Genomic DNA, 16,135 nt, shown 5'->3' with positions numbered 1-16,135 from the left:
TCATTGCATATACCTCCAGACCACAGTAGGGAGTTTGAAACATCAGTTGATCAGCCGCCAGAGACGTATCTGATAGTTGGGGACTATAATGCTCACCACCAACTCTGGGGGGACTGCACGCAGTGATGTCCGAGGACGCCTTTTAGAAAAGTTTGTGCTATCTGGAGCCTGCATACTTAACAAGAAAGACCCAACATATTATAACACGACACATGCTACATACTCCTGCATAGATCTCGCCATAGCCTCTCCGGTTCCGTTTCCAGCACTTCAGTGGACGGTCATTATAACCTGTACGGGAGTGACCACTTGCCAGTCAGCCTTAAGCTTTTAGTCAATAAACAATAAACAAAAGCTCAAAGAGGAGGCCGCAGAATGAAAAAAATTCAAAGAACTCTCTCACTATACACTTATCGACCACCTTGGTATTGATGAAGCTGCAGACACTCTGACCACCCAAATAAATTGAAGCGGCGCTAAATTCCATTCCCCAGACTTCTTCTAGTAGGGTTACTAAGCCAAAAGCTTGGTGGAATGACGATTGTAGGCAGGCCCGTAAGGAACAAAATAAGGCGTGGGGTGCCTTGCGTAGGTACCCGACGACCGAAAACCTGTTACTTTTCATGCGAGCAAAGGCCAATGGCAGACGGATTCGGCGTATTGCGAAAAGAGAAAGCTGGAATCGTTTTGTGTCCTCAATCACATCGTATACTGACACGCGAAAAGAATGGAGAAGAATTAAAGCTCTCCGAGGAAGCAACACTCTTACACACCCTTTGATCAGCACAAGTGGAGACACTTTACAAGACCAAGCGAATGCTCAAAGCAAGCATTTTGAGTATATATCAAGTTCAGCTCACTATTTAAATAACTTCTTGAGACACAAAAATCCAGAGGAACAAAATATCGTACGTGACAAAGGCAGTCCGAGGTAGGGTGTATTGCCCCTTCACTATGCAGGAGCTTAAAGTTACCCTCACCACTTGTGGTAAATCATCACCAGGTCGAGGCCGAATAACATATACCATGATTAAGCACCTGTACGAGGACACGCTAGAAGCGCTCTTACTGTTGTTTAACAAGATCTGGCACTCAGGGCAGTTTCCAAATGTGTGGAAAGAAGCTATTGTGGTGCCGATTCTAAAAGAAGGGAAAGATACAGAACTTGCAACCAGTTTTAGACCGGTTGTTTTAACCAGTTGCTTATGCAAGGTCTTCGAAAAAATAACTAACCGTCGCCTTATCTATTTTCTTGAGTACCATGGTATTATAATTAAACAATCGCCAGACGGGTTTTCGCTTCGGTAAATCCACAACAGACCACTTAGTGGCTACTACATCCTACATCAGGGATGCACTTGTTCATAAGCAGTATTGTTTATCACTTTTCGTTGACCTCCAGAAAGCTTAGACACAGCCTGGCGTTACGGTGTTCTTTGTAATCTGCGCCGCCTTGGCGTTCGTGGAAACATGCTGAAAAGTTTGAAAGATTACCTTTCGTAGCGCACCTTTCAGGTTAGGGTTGGAAACGCCCTATCGAAGACGTTCGTCCAAGAAAATGGAGTGCCGCATGGCGGTGTGCTTAGCTGCACTCTTTTTATTGTTAAGATGAATTATTTAGGAACTGCACTGCCTCGCTCCATTCTTTACTCACTATATTTTGATGATGTGCACATTGTCTTTAAATCATGTAATATGTCTATTTGTGAGAAGCAAATCCAACTAGCTGCTAACAAGCTTATAAAATGGGCATATGAGAATGGCTTCTGTTTTCAACCAGAAAAAAAGCACGTGTGTGGTCTTCTATAGGCAGCGTGGTATTTGCCCGGTTCCCGCTATTAAACTCAATGAAGCACCCATAGCAGTAAGAAAGGAGCACAATTTTCCCGGGGTTGTGCTTGATGACAAACTTTCGTTCATTGCACACCTCAAGCGCCCTACAGTGAAATGTTTGGATGCAGTCAGGATACTGAAAGTCCTCTCACACCATTCATGGGGTACTGACACGAAGAGCCTATTGGCCTTATTATATAGCCTTGTGAGGTCGAAAATCGACTACGGGTGCCTTGATTATCAATCCGCCGCAAGAACAGCACTAAAGATGTTATACCATTGCTACCAGCTTGGCCTTCATCTGGCTACCGGCGCTTTCAGGACAAGCCCTGTTTTAAGCCTGTATGTGGAAGCCACCTACCATCACCCTCCATAGGGAGAGCAGTAAAATACCTATAAGGAAGGGTGTCAGACAAGGAGACACAATCTCTCCAATGTTATTCACAGCATGTTTACAAGAAGTATTCAGAACATTGGATTGGGAACAGGTGGGAGTAAGGGTTAATGGAGAATAACTCAGTAACCTCAGATTTGCTGACGACGTTGCCTTGCTAAGTAACTCAGGGGACGAATTGCAAAGCATGCTTTCCGCACTGGGCGAACAGAGTAGAACCGTGGGCCTGAAAATTAATATGCAGAAAACTAAAGTATTGATCAATAACCTCGGCACAGCACAGCGGTTTGAGAGAGGTGGCGAGGCAGTGGAAGTGGTAAGCGAATATATCTACTTAGGCCAAGTTGTGACCCCCGATCCCAACCATGAGGCAGAGATATTTACAAGGATAAGAATGGGGTGGGGTGCATATGGCAGGCATTCTCAGATAATGAATAGCAGCCTACCATTGTCGCTGAAGAAGAAAGTGTATGACAGCTGCATCTTGCCGGTACTCACCTACGGGGCAGAAACTTGGAGGCTCACTAAGAGGGTTCAACTTAAATTGAGAACGACTCAGCGGGCAATGCAGCGGAAAATGATAGGTGTAACATTAAGGGACAAGAAGAGAGCGGAGTGGATCAGGGAGCAAACTGGTGTTAAAGACGTGTTAGTAGAAATTAAGAAGAAGAAATGGACGTGGGCAGGCCATGTAATGCGAAGGCAAGATAACCGCTGGTCATTAAGGGTAACAGAGTGGATCCCTAGAGAAGGCGAGCGTTGCAGGGGCGGCAGAAAGTTAGATGGGCAGATGAGATCAAGAAGTTTGCGGGGATAAATTGGTCACATGGTCACAGTTGGCACAGGACCGAGGTAATTGGAGAATAATGGGAGAGGCCTTTGCCCTGCAGTGGGCGTAGATAGGCTCGTGATGATGGTAGAAGCCAATCAGTGGTTTCTTGAGACGCAGCGGAAGTACCCTGGGCTGAATTATGCTTTAAAGGGTCATCCTTGACTGAAAACCCCAACAGCACTCTAGGCAGCCAGGCTATCAAGCTTTTTGAAAAGCGACCTGCCATGGCTGAGCCATTTCTTCTGTGAGGGCACTGGCCACATGCCTGGGGATATCCTTTGCTGACACTCAGAAAACCAGCTTTGCATACTTTGTCCCTCCGTGGGATCTCCGCCCTATCTCTTGTGATTTGTCTTTTAAGGAAATTGACAAAAGAACCGCTCCAATGGAATTATGCAGCATTTTTTGCTTTTACAGAACAAGTACAGGGCATCCGAGTTCTACACTGATGCCTCCAAGTCAGATGGTGCAGCATCATGTGCTGTACATGGTACAAACTTTTACCCACCAAAGACTATGCCTAAAGTTACATCAATATTCACTGCTGAAACACACAGCCTTGTAATGGCTGCAGAATATATAATTTAGAGCAATGTCTAAAAGTCAGTGATATTCACTGATTTTCAAATTGCAGTGCAGGTTTTAGCATCGATCCCTGAGAAACGGGACAGAATCACAGAGGTTACTCTATGTAGACTGCGCATAGACCATACTCATGCTACACATGCGTACCTATTGAAAGGAACAGAACAGGCACGCTGCTCGAGGTGTGGAGGGTCGTTATCAGTCATTCACGTACTAGTGGAATGCAAACCACTTGAACCACAAAGAAAACGTCATTTTTTAGAATTGTGCACACGCATGATACATCAACACCCATTGCTGTTTCTATCAGACGAGCCATTTTTTTTCTGTTAACCGTGTTTTAAGTACCTCTCAGATGTAGATTTTTTAAAGTATGTGCATATAACCCGTGAGCCTAGAAATCATCGCACGCTTGATCCTGGTACGGTTTCTCCTTGCCACCGCAAGGACGGTGGCATGGGGCACGCGTAGAAAATTCATGTCGCTGTGACAATTGTTTTTACTTCGCCCTCTACATCAATTTTAATAATGTTGTCCTTTTTTAACACAAATTTTAAATACCTTCTATTATATATTCTGTACTTCATATTCCCACTCGAATAATCCTCATCATAGTACTGGTGATCTTTGGCCTTGACACTTTGCGCCAAGAAAACGTAACATCATCATCATCACCGACGGCTTCAGCCATTATTTACACAGGAACAAAAATACTGGGCACAGGGCACAGCCGCCCTATTGCAACAGCTATTCCCTTTTTAAATTACTCACTGTGCCCAATGTGAATCGGCTAGCGCAGCGCCACTACAAAAGGGCCTTAACTTCCGTACAATACCTAAGCTGTGTGAGCTCCATCCAAACGGGGGCGTACCTTGGTCATCAATTTCTTGAAGCTTGGAGCAGCGTAGCAGAGAAGCGGCTTCTGACTTTCGGCAGTCACGTCGGTCATCTCCTCGATCTGCAAGTGCTTGCGCTTGTCCTCCGGATCCCCCGACTTCAGATCTTTATCGGCGTCGTTGTTCATGATGTCTTTTATGCTGGGAATGTCGCACAGCTCTCTCTTTTCATACAGCATCTTCCAGTTGAAGTTGTCGAAGAAAGGGTGTGTTTTGAGGTCGCTGTAGGAGCGCGAACCGAGCCGTTCTAGTGGGTTCTTCTTGAGCATCCGGTAGGTCATGTCCTTGGCCGGTACATTGGCTGAGTGCGGGTGCTCTACGGCCCGTGGCCACTTGAGCGGCGCTGTTATGATGCGCTCCCGTAGCAGCTGCTTCGTTTTTCCGCGGAACGGCACCCGGCCGGTCATCAGCTTGTACATCACGATGCCTGCCGACCACCAGTCAGCAGCACGACCTGCACGGAGCGCAAGCAAGGCATTTCAGTTAAAGGTAGCGGGCAAAACCCTCTGTCATACCGTAACGCCTGCAAGGCACGTGAATCTTAATCAACTTTAATTAAGCGGACGTCTGTCTTCAATTTTGACATGCAAGGGAGGCCTTGCCTTTGTTGTTTTACTGCAAAGCAGTATGTATAACCCCCCAGTTTTCATTCCGGTGTTATCGATTTACTCAGCGCCGCTCCGAGGCTCCTCCTCACCACCGCTGACACCTCTTTCGCAACTATTTTCTCCCTCGCCTCCTCCGATTCCCCTTTGGCAAGTTGCGCAGTCGACAGCTAACGGCGGTAGTGCGGTTATCAGATGGTTGCGAAAAATAAACAGAGAGCAGATGGGCGTAAAAAATTCACTGACGATTACTACACTCCCTAATATGAAATTTGTGCGCAGCGCGAGCTGCAGTCTTCTCGGTCACGGCACATTTCTGGTGCGTTTCAGGAAGTGTTGGCGTGATCAGCAAACGTACGGCGTCGTGCGCTACTCTGCTGCTACCTCGCACTGTGTCGCCGGTGCCGGCCAGCATGTTGCAAATAGGATTTGAACCTCCCGCGCAAATGTCACGTGGTTCGGATTAGCCCCGCACAAGGGAGCAGCGACCATGTTGCATTCGTGTTTGAACCTCCCGCGCAAACGTAACGTGGTTTGGTTTAGCGGAGAATGGAACAGCGTCGGGGGAAAGTGTCAGGGGGAGGGCGCTCCTTGGTTGCAACAAATGAAACATTGTGTGAGAGAAAGGCAGTGAGAGCTGACGCTGTAGCCCCACGTGTCGTACTCAACTTCACCCTTCGCTCGACGCTCATCTCCGTTTTTTTTTTCTTTCGTTCCTGGCGCGTTCGCTCACACAAATACGCTGATACAAACAGACGCCGCTAACCCGAAGCCCTGGTAACGCCTGCCAAATGGCTGCCAGTAAAACGACTGAAACCCGCCGTCATCGTTTCCACTCAAATTCACTACGCCAAATAGCTGCAAATCCCTCCCGGTACAAGAGAGAGAGAGAGAGAGAGAGAGAGAGAGAGAGAGAGAGAGAGAGAAAAAACACTTTATTGACTGAGGAAGCGACCAAGGAGAATTGAAGTCCTTATGTTGGCGACGGGTAAGGGCTGAACGTCCACCCCACCAGGACGTCTTCTCCTTGAGTTAGGTGGGCGAGCTCGTGGTGACCGTAGGCCGGTGCCTTTCGGCGACCTCTTCCGCCCTCTTGACCAGGCGTACCTGTAGGTCCGTGTCGGGGCTGCGAAGCGAGGCCTCCCACCTCTCCTCAGAAGGGATTTCGGGGAAAGGGTACTGGGGGCATGCTCAGATGATGTGGGCCAGGTTGGCATGAGCGCCACATAAGGGGCACGCCGAGGTTGGGTAAAGGCTGGGGTGGATATGCGTCATAACGGCCGGATTGGGGAAGACTCCCGTCTGGAGTTGGCGCCAGACGTGGCTTTGTTCTAATGTCAGGGATCTGTCCGCCCGAAACTTTCCCAGTTGGCACCCCTGCTTGAGCCCATATTTCTTTTTCAGCTTGGAAGGCCTTCCAAGCGATATTTTCGCCGGTGTCTTTCACGCCTAAGTATGCGCCATCACCGGTGACTGGTTTATGCATGCACGGTTTGCGGGTAGACAAAGGGGGCGCGCACGCACAGCTAGGCTTCATACCGCTACCGACGAAATCCCGGTTGTTCCGGTGGGAGATTTAGATGTCAGAATTACATGTATCAATGCGGCTAGTCGACTGTCGTCAGACCAGTGGTTCGGGTGTGGGTTGATGTGTTACAAAGACATCTTACACACACAGTAAATGCATACGATGGGGAAGGAAAACGGACAGCTACGTGTACGCGAGAATAGAGGTCAAGGGATTCCAGGTTTTAAATCGTTATGGGACGGATGCATGCCGTTTGTTTGGAAGAAGAACAAGAATTGAAGCGTTGGCCCGAACACGAGCGTGAATGAGTGCAAAAACAACGGAAAGCTGCTGGCACCACCGTTACCGTCTCAAGTTCAGCTCATCGAGTAGCGGCAAATCCCTCTCGGATGAACAGCAAATTTCCCGCTTGGAACGCCGGCGTAAGCCAATATCACTTCTTCAGAGGGCTTTCAGGGGATATTTTTGACGGCGTCTGTCACTTCTAAGCACGCGCACATGACCGATTTGCCGGTTTATGCGTGCGCAGGTTTGTAGTGGAGAATAGTCGGAGAAAGGAGGGGAGGCCTGCACGCGCAGCTATAGGTTTCATGCCCGTACTGATGGATGGCATGACCGTTGTGCTGGTGCGAGGTTTAAACGCGGACGTTAAGCGGACCAATGGGACCTGCCCGGAGTCCTTAGTGGTAGAGCGAATTGGGTTTGTGTGTTAGGCTATGTTCAGATAACCGACACAAAACCCGTATCATGATCTATGCACGTAAAAAATGCCATATCACGCCGTTCGGTTGGCTGAGACGTGAAATGAAGTCATTCTTTAAAGTTATTATGACACTTGCGGCAACAGCCTAAAGCCGGCCTTACACAAACCGTAAGATGCTTACGACGCGGGAAGGACACAGACAGTTCCATGTTTATCTGCAAGACCAAAGCTTAGAGCCGTCAGAGGTTCATTCAGCTAATTGGCTAGGAAATATGCTCCATCGCAAAATACGATAAACATGTTTTCTTTCGTGCACTCCGTGTACTGCGTCCAGCTTTGCAGGTCTTCCTTCTTCACAGAGTGGAAGGCCACTAATTTTTTTTTCAGCAGAGAAACAGTACCCATTTCGTTCAGTGCATCGAGGACCTACCGTACGGCCTCTTCCTGAGTATTTCCGGAGCCATGTAGGGTATGGTGCCAGCTGACTCCATATCGTGGAATTCAAAAGGCGTTCTCCGGAAGTAGCCCTTCAGGAGGCGCTTGGCGACTGCATTGATTGAGATGAACTCCGATCAGGTGTACTGCTGGGACAGATGCATCAGCAACACATCTTTGGCTAGCTCACTTGGCACCCAAGAAGAAGGGCACCACCCCCAAAGCAACGCTGTTTGTCGCGAGAACTGTTTGCGATAGGCTGCGTGCGCGCATACTCGGGTGAGTTGTAATGCCAGCTATAAGAGATTCTGGGGAAATCCTACACACAGTGACTCCCCCGTAAATTAGCAGTAACAAGAGACGAGTGTTCAACAGTAAGCTTTCGCCGATAAAAGCGCACAGAAGGCGTCAGAGTCGAAATTTCACACGAACACAAGGTGTATAACAAATAGGGATTTACACATTACAGGAGACTCTTAACGAGCACATTTGGTTATATTGCAAACAGAAAAAAATGAACAAGTCAAATGAAAAGATAAATCTCATATTTCAGATGGATGGCGGTATGGCCACTAGTTTGTTATGGGAGAAGAAGACGGTCCACATTTTTTCTCTTTATGTCCTAGGTGTGCTATGCCTCTCCGCATCTTTTACTCCATGCGTGAGGTAACTTCACTTGCTCAGGATTTGCTCAGGCATCAGACTCCGGACGGCTCGTGTTTATCAGAAACGTCTGCAATTGCTGGGCACGACGAGTGTGGACGGCTACATAGTCGGCTTTTTATGGCGCGAAAACATACTGCTCAGAACAATGAATGAACAACAAAAAGTTCTGTGCAACGCTAACGGATTAAAATGAAAGAAATACTTGCAACTAGGCATTGCCGCACGTTCCTATAGTCCTTTAATACAGTCACCCGGTTGTGAAGACCGCCATTTGTTTGAAGGAGGCTCACAAGCCCTCTTCCGATGAGGGATCCAATGAGGTGGTACCTATCATGAATGGTGTACCTATAGACCTCGGAGTTTTGACGGGTACACGGACTCAGTATATGAGGCAGGCCAAATCCACGTGTTCCCTATGAAGATTACAGACTTCCGGCGGTACACGAAAATAAAAAAACAGAATAATTCAGGTGTACTCCGTTTCTAATTGTAAAGCGTCCGGATATTTCTCAACTGACTTCTTGTTTCTTCTCGTTGCCGCCGGCCGTAGGCAAGTTTACACCTGCGTGGCAGAAACGCCGCGCTCGCGCCCTGGAGGAAAGCGCGCCTTGTGCAAGATGATGAGGTCACGTGCTGTACTAAGGGCTGGGCAAAGGGACGTTGATACCGCACGGAGATATCCAGAAGCAAGCATTTAAAGCAAACGAAGGTGCCTCAGCCGAAAACAACAAAACATCACGACGAAATCAAGTTCTCATTCAGAGATCTACAAATATAGACCGGTGCTTACGCACCTGTAATTGACTGGACAGGAGAACCTCCTTTTATTTTTGCTTCTTTTCCTGCCTGGAACTCTGCTGTATTGTACAGCTTCCAGCCAGTGTTGTGAAATGCTACTGCTATAGCTTATTATACTAGCCTACATCGTACTTGGAGAACTTTTCTGGATGCAACGAGTTGCACAAGAAAGGTCATAATATGATTAAATTTAAGGCATTAAATTCTTGTGCGCCCCATTATTTGAGAATTAATTTCGCTAACACCTACACGTGTTAATCCTCAAAGTTCACTTCTCAATAAAATCACCTTGAACGTGCTGCGCTGGACCTCGAGTATTCTTTCCGACGGCCAGACATGCATAACACGCGAACGTTTCTTTTTTCAGAAACACTCTCAGCAAATTGTGTAGCATTTTGTACCAGGCCTCGTATATTTTTGTCGCTTACAATACCACGACGACGAGAGCGTAATGTGTTTTTGCAAAGAATATGACATAATAAAATGTCCGTACACCTTGATTCTGTTTTTAAATGTGCAGATTCAACTACACAATGTCCATGTCATATTCATTATGCCAAAACGTTTTTTACATAATCAGGTGCACTTACAGTGACCGTTGCAGACCTTAGTTGTGTCGAAATCGATGACCTTCACTCGGCCGCCAGGCGAGATCATCATACTGCAAGGCCCGTGGTCATGTTGTTACTTTCGCTGCTTGTGGATAATTCCTAGCACAACACCTCTCGTTTCGTTTTATTTACAGAAATTTTATCAAGGAGGGCGTTTCTCGTGAATGTAGAGATTATTTCAAGGGTCAACCGCGTCAAGAAATTTTGACAAACAATGCGAAGGGTGGCCTCAAAAGATCGTGACGGAAAATTTCCACGACAGCTTGATATTGCCAGTTGTCGCAGCCCCCAGTACCACACCCTATAAGTTACACAGCTAACACTACTGTCAACCGTCGCACCGCTGATAAAAATTCCTTCACGTGGTTAACGCTTGAAACCTTTTTTTGCACTCAGCAATCTATGGATGTACGATGTTAATAGCGCGAAAGAAAAGTGCACAACGCTATCAGGCTTCTGTGCACGTAGTGGCCGAATGCAAGCCGCCAATGGAGTATTTCCTTTCCCGGAGACTAGCAGAGAAACAAAATTAAAGCAGTTCCACTCGACGTGAAAGATGTCGGAAGGGCAGAGCAGTGATTCGCGACGAAGGCAGGGATGCCGTTAAAACGCTCTTTGAAACCACTCCTCACGCTCATCCCCTCTCCGTTTCACACCTCTGTTGATGAATTCAACTGAGGTTTGTCCAAGTCAATTCAAATTTCCCGCCTCCGCAGTGCTCGCGCACGCCATGGTTGAAACAGCGCGAGCTGGATCTCGCACGGGCAGGTGCCGTACTGCACAATTTAAAATGCATCGTTTTTGGCGGCCACTTTTTTCGCTTACATCGTAAAAACTAACACAACGGGCGTTCCTAACTAAACTATCGCAGGGGCTTCCGGTTATATACACATATTTTCCTCAAAAATGCCTGCAGCTAGTTTTCTTTGGGGTAAACAACAGGGAGATGCATGGCAAGTGCCAGGGATTCAGGAGTTTCGAATGGCTATAAATATATCAACCGATTGCTTTTCGAAGCAGCTGTTTGGGTCCGTTACGCCGTAACGCCGTGGGGCTACACTTGGGTCCGTTATCTCACTGCGCCGCCTTTTCGGGCGCAGTTTATTTAATGTTTCACGAAACGGTTACTGCCAGCCGTAACAAAACTAAGCCAGGTGATAATATGGTCAAAAACAAAGCGAGTGCCTTGCCCACCATCTCGGAGGACTGATGCGTTTCGCAGTTCGCTGCAGACTAAACAGCTAACTATACCGTTCGCTTGAACAACTGCTCTGGATACGTCATTGCAGACGTCACGAAACACACGATTTGGCGGGAGAATCAAAATTTTGGCGTAAATTGTTTAAATTCTCATTTTATAAAGCATCGTTTGATGACGTACAAGCGCTGGGGGCTTTATAAAACAGCAAATATTTCGAATAAAACAACCTTGTATTCTGTCTGCATGGCCCCTCTAAAGGCATCACGTCCCAAAGGGTGCAACAGCTACGCTTTAGAATGGCCGGCCAGCTCGCTCAGGAGGGAAGCCTGTCATCGTTGGGGAGAAATGCCTCCCCTACAGGGCACTCACTTGGACACCTTGATGTCCCGGTGCAGGAAACCGCGCAGGTGCATGTGTTCCAAGGCGAGGATCAGCTGCGCCATTATCACTTTAACCGGCTCCAGGTCCAGGTATTCCTCCTTGGTCACCACGCGCATGAGGTCCACGCCGGCGATGTACTCCATGATGGTGACGTACGCCTCCTGCGACACATCCCAGCCGCTTGTTCGAACAAATTCCCGCCGCACGTGATTGCTTTATAGGGGCCGTATGAAGACCAAATATAAGTTTTCTTCATTAGAAGGACTGCTTCGGCCCGGTGACAACGGTATTTAATTTATCGCAAACCTCAAAAAATACTGGAGATATTAAAGAAAACATGTGAATCCGTAGCGAATCCCTAGCGACTTTCTGGCAACTTTCCTATCACGTCGCAAAATCTTGCGTGTGCGATTGGCAGCCGTCGATTTAAAATACCGCTGCGATTGTAGTGGGGACTCCAGTTCAGTTTGATCCTATAAATCGAATGCTCTGATAAAAATGTTTTGCGTTGTGCTACACATGACGTCACTCGTGCCCACAACGCGTCACTGTAGCACGAAATTTGAAAGTTTCTCAATACTCCTTGCGTTCTTTGGGTTACAAAATCGTCTATCGTGGCTATAATGCAGCTCAGTGGGGGGCACTGCAGCCTAGTTCTTTCAAATTAAAAAAGTTGTACTTTGTTTTCATGGCCCCTTTAATCAGGTCATTACCCGTCGCCAACCAAGCCATTATTGTCGAGGTGCACAAAAGGAAGCTGTGATTCTTGCACTGCCAGTATGCTCGCTTTCTCTCCCAATGCTACAACCTGTAATAAGGGCACCCAAAGAACTTGTTGGAGAACGTTTCGGTTGCTACTAACATGCAGCTTCCTAATTCTTTAGACACACCACGGCGGCTTAGTGGCCAAGACGTTAGGCTGCGAAGCCCAACTGCGTGGGTTCGATCTCGGCTGCAAAAGCCGTTGTTGCGATGGAGGCGAAAAATGGTGACGCCCGTGTGTCGAGACTTTGGCGCACGTTGAAGATTCCAAGACCATAAAAATGAATTCAGAGTCCAAGAGTACGGCGCCTAGCCCACGTGAAGCTTCAGGACGTTAATAAGCTCAAATATGAATTTTCACTGATGTGTTTTTCTGTTATTGCAACAAGAAAATTTGTTTTTCTTTATTTCCGCGCTTAATACAAGTGTGCTCTTTTGTTACGCGCATATTGTCCAAGTTAAACCCGTTAGCATTCCACTAAATTCCTTCCTTCGGGCTTGCCGACCTAATCAAAACCGCGGGGAGGATGGTGCGAGAGAAGCAGCACTTCCAAGTCCATTTTTTACGCAAGAAATATACTTGTAAAACCACCTAAAACTCAAAACATGGTCTACATACTTGGCTTCAATCTGGTACTGTAATAAGACAATGTTTGCATGTCACTACAGTGTCCCGATGAGAATTAATGCGGATGGAGGGTAATAAAAACGCTTCCAAAAGGCGTTCCAGGGCACTTTTAAAGATAGATGATGCTCTGCTGTGGATCCCAGCTTATCCGTACCCTTTTTTAGCACTTAACGCTAGAAAAAAAAAAACTACTCTAAGAACTGGCAAAAAGACTTATTTGCGGCGCGTAAACACTTAATGGAACCATTGGAGGATCCCCTAAGTGTTTACATTTGCGCACTTTCACCAACCACGATCCAGGTTAGGCATGTCGGCATGAAATTGATCCCAGCAGGCATTGCGTGCCTTACCTTGACGCAGAAACAGCAGTAGTACTTCACCAGGAACGGATTCCTGATGACTGAGGCGACGACCTTGTCCATGGCTGCCTGCTTGTGTCGGCTGAAGCGGTCCACGTTCACCAGCTTCAGCGACGACACAAAGTTCGCCGGACGGTAATTCGCCATGTAGACGGCCCTGCATAGAAGGTAGATGGGGTGGCATAAAGTCGGACGAGATAAAAACTAACCTTGCCGTTGTCAGTTATGAAGGTTGCGTGACACCTAACACTTAGCTATTTGAACCTTCTTTTAACGCGATAGCGTTATGAGGCTCATTTCTCGAGTTTGTCATGCCCGCTAGCCGTACGCTATCAGCCTTGCTCATCAAACGTCCACGGAAATACGTCACCACTGCCAACAGGAAACTATGACTGAGGCAGCCAGATAAAAAAGGTTAACTGTGGGAAGCAGGGTAATGATGCTACGTCGGATGCTATGACAGAAATTGTGCGTGACGATTAATGCGTCGCGTCTGCGCAGTGAGTTGGTTCTCCCGCCGTTGGTGCCTGCGCCGATGAGCCACTGTTGACGTAATACCCTTACTGGGCTCATCGGTGGCTTTCCGTAAAGGCTAACTGCTTGCTATCAGCCGTCCTCATGAAGCGACCACGGAAGACAGTTTCCGTCAACCGGGAAGTACAGTCGGTAAATCGCTTGTCTATAACAGCGATTTCAACTTCAACCAGCTACATCCGAAAACTGCCGAAACATACTCGTTCCAAACATGTCGGAAGCAAAAGTTAAGGGCTAAGACTTCAGAATTCCGCAGTAGTTTTATTGAAATCCCCCACCGGCGGGGCAGGATAGGGCTGAGAGTACGAAAGCTGTGTTATAGACAAGCCTTTTACCGGCTGTACGTCTGCGCACCCAACAGAGAGCTCGCGTGTGAAACTGTAATGGCGGTAGCTGCTTAAAACCGAAAGTGGAAAGGAGAAGGCAGGCCTGCAGGCTTGCCGACATTGATAGTGCTGCGCAGAAGACAGAAAGGATACGTGATTTTATCAATGGCCGCTTCTGCGCAGTGAAGCTCCTTCTGCCACACAAAGCCGCAGTTGCTAGTTTCGTTAGGTTAAACTTCAGCGCTCGGAGAGCATGAATGACGATTCCAAGGTTCGAAGCTCTCCCTTGATGGCGAGGTAACGCTACCGCGTCTTACATCTTAAGACCTAAACGTAGATGTCCCCTGCAACTTTTTTTCTTGCATAACTAGCACTATAAAATGCTCGTTCGTTGTGCTTCGCCATAGCATTCTAGAATGACCAATGACGCCTCCGTGCCTCGAGAGAATTGAAATAAATGAATGGCTGTCACTACACATGCGGCGCCAAAATGTATCATTAGGAGCGGGGGAATGGGGGTTGTTGTTCATGAAGTGCTTACTGAGGGAGCGGTTGTTAAATATATACAGCGTAAGTTGGATGCGAACAAAAAGATGGTTATAAACTAGTCATCGCGTATGAAACAATTTGAATAACCACGTGTAAAGAATTAGAAGGGGGGATTCTTTAAATGCGCTAATCTCTCCATCTAAGCGTATACAGTGAATTTCGAAAGCTGAAAGCAAGGTAAGAAAAAATACACAAAACGTCCAACGCCAATTGAGACGTAAAGGTCACATCAAGCAACTATAGAGGCAATGCATCTTTCCGGGGGCGGGGGGCGTCACTAACATTTTTATCACAGCAGCGATGCAGGAGACCTGAAATCCCTTCACCGCTACGAATCCCAAATGCCCTCGCTAACGGAGGCCAAGGTACTATCTGCGTCAAATGGAACTCGAACACAAAAATATGAGCCAGAACGTGCAAAATTGAAAAATACTGTTCGTCGAGTTCATATAATGGCACGCTATTGGTATCTTTGGAAATCTACTTTTCCCAACTCTGTTTTTGTAACTAAGCCACGCGCCATTTTGGCTTGCATGGAAATAAATCGTTCAGGTTCATATTTTTGTGTTCGCGTTTCCTTTGACGCCGATAGTACAGCGCTCTCAGCGAAGCAAAGGCCAGTGCACAAATTTTCTGTTCCCCCAGCATGTGCAGTTTCATGCTCAATAAGGAAAAAGGAAAAACACTGAAAACATAATTCCGACACACTCAATTATGGCTCCAGCTTGTACCAACCTTGCATTTCAAGCTGAAAGACCAAACGTACGTTCAGCCTGAAAGGAACCGCTTGCACATGCAGAGTGGGACGAATAATAAAAATGCCTGCAGCAGGACATATGTACGAGTCAACTACAGTGTTGTAGCTATCACTGATCACATAGCTCCTGGAAGAGATGTCACTCATGCAATCTGTCAGCCCTTCAGCACCATTGTACTTTTCATGACATTAATTCTGTCTGTAGCTCGCGCCATAATCGGGGAAGTTTAGCGTTGTTTTAAAAGCCTAGACTCAACAAGAAAACCCGTCTTTGCGTCTTAAACGCTTGATATGCGACACTTTTGGCGCATACCAAAATGGTATTAACAAATGGCGCTAGAGCCTTCACACTTTGATGCCAGGTTTCTTACAATATACCCCTCAAAATGTCTTTCTAGCAGAGATTTTGTGTACCGCAGTGAAGCCGACTATCAATGGGCTCGGGGTAAAGCGTTTAATAAAGATACGTAAAATTTAACAAAGGTGCTTGATATAAGGCCGTAGGATCTTCATGTTTTCATGTGAAACCTCTTCCCGTTGCCCTAAAGAATGTATTGCCAGCAGTGCATTTTTGCGTGGTCTATAGAGGAGCTGACAGAAGCGAGTACTAGGACCTTCATATTTTCATATAAAATCACGTATATTTCAACTAAAAATGTAGTCACAGCACTACATTTGGATATAGCCCACTTTACCACTTTAATAGGGCTCGGCATTAAGCGCTTTATTTTGATACGTGCAGTTTTATGGAA

General features: G+C 46.9%; 1 protein-coding gene across 1 annotated transcript in view; it reads right to left on the bottom strand.

Annotated features, from left to right (window-relative positions):
- Positions 1-13,497, bottom strand: part of LOC144150216 (uncharacterized) — a 29,638-nt gene extending 16,141 nt beyond the window's left edge. The window contains exons 1-5 of the mRNA XM_077682067.1: positions 13,209-13,497; positions 11,457-11,629; positions 9,866-9,936; positions 7,807-7,923; positions 4,516-4,994 (exon numbers count right to left, since the gene is read on the bottom strand). Coding sequence (XP_077538193.1) covers positions 4,516-4,994; positions 7,807-7,923; positions 9,866-9,936; positions 11,457-11,629; positions 13,209-13,364 — 996 coding nt within the window. The 5' untranslated portion in view covers positions 13,365-13,497. The remainder of the gene's footprint in view (positions 1-4,515; positions 4,995-7,806; positions 7,924-9,865; positions 9,937-11,456; positions 11,630-13,208) is intronic.
- Between the last annotated feature and the right edge of the window lie 2,638 nt (positions 13,498-16,135).

The sequence above is a fragment of the Haemaphysalis longicornis genome, unplaced genomic scaffold, assembly GCF_048455015.1.
Source record: "Haemaphysalis longicornis isolate Haplotype H1 unplaced genomic scaffold, Haemaphysalis longicornis Haplotype H1 scaffold_8, whole genome shotgun sequence".
NCBI classification, from domain to species: Eukaryota; Metazoa; Arthropoda; class Arachnida; order Ixodida; family Ixodidae; genus Haemaphysalis; species Haemaphysalis longicornis.
Note: the sequence above shows the minus strand (reverse complement) of the source record. Positions and strands in the feature narration are given on the sequence as shown.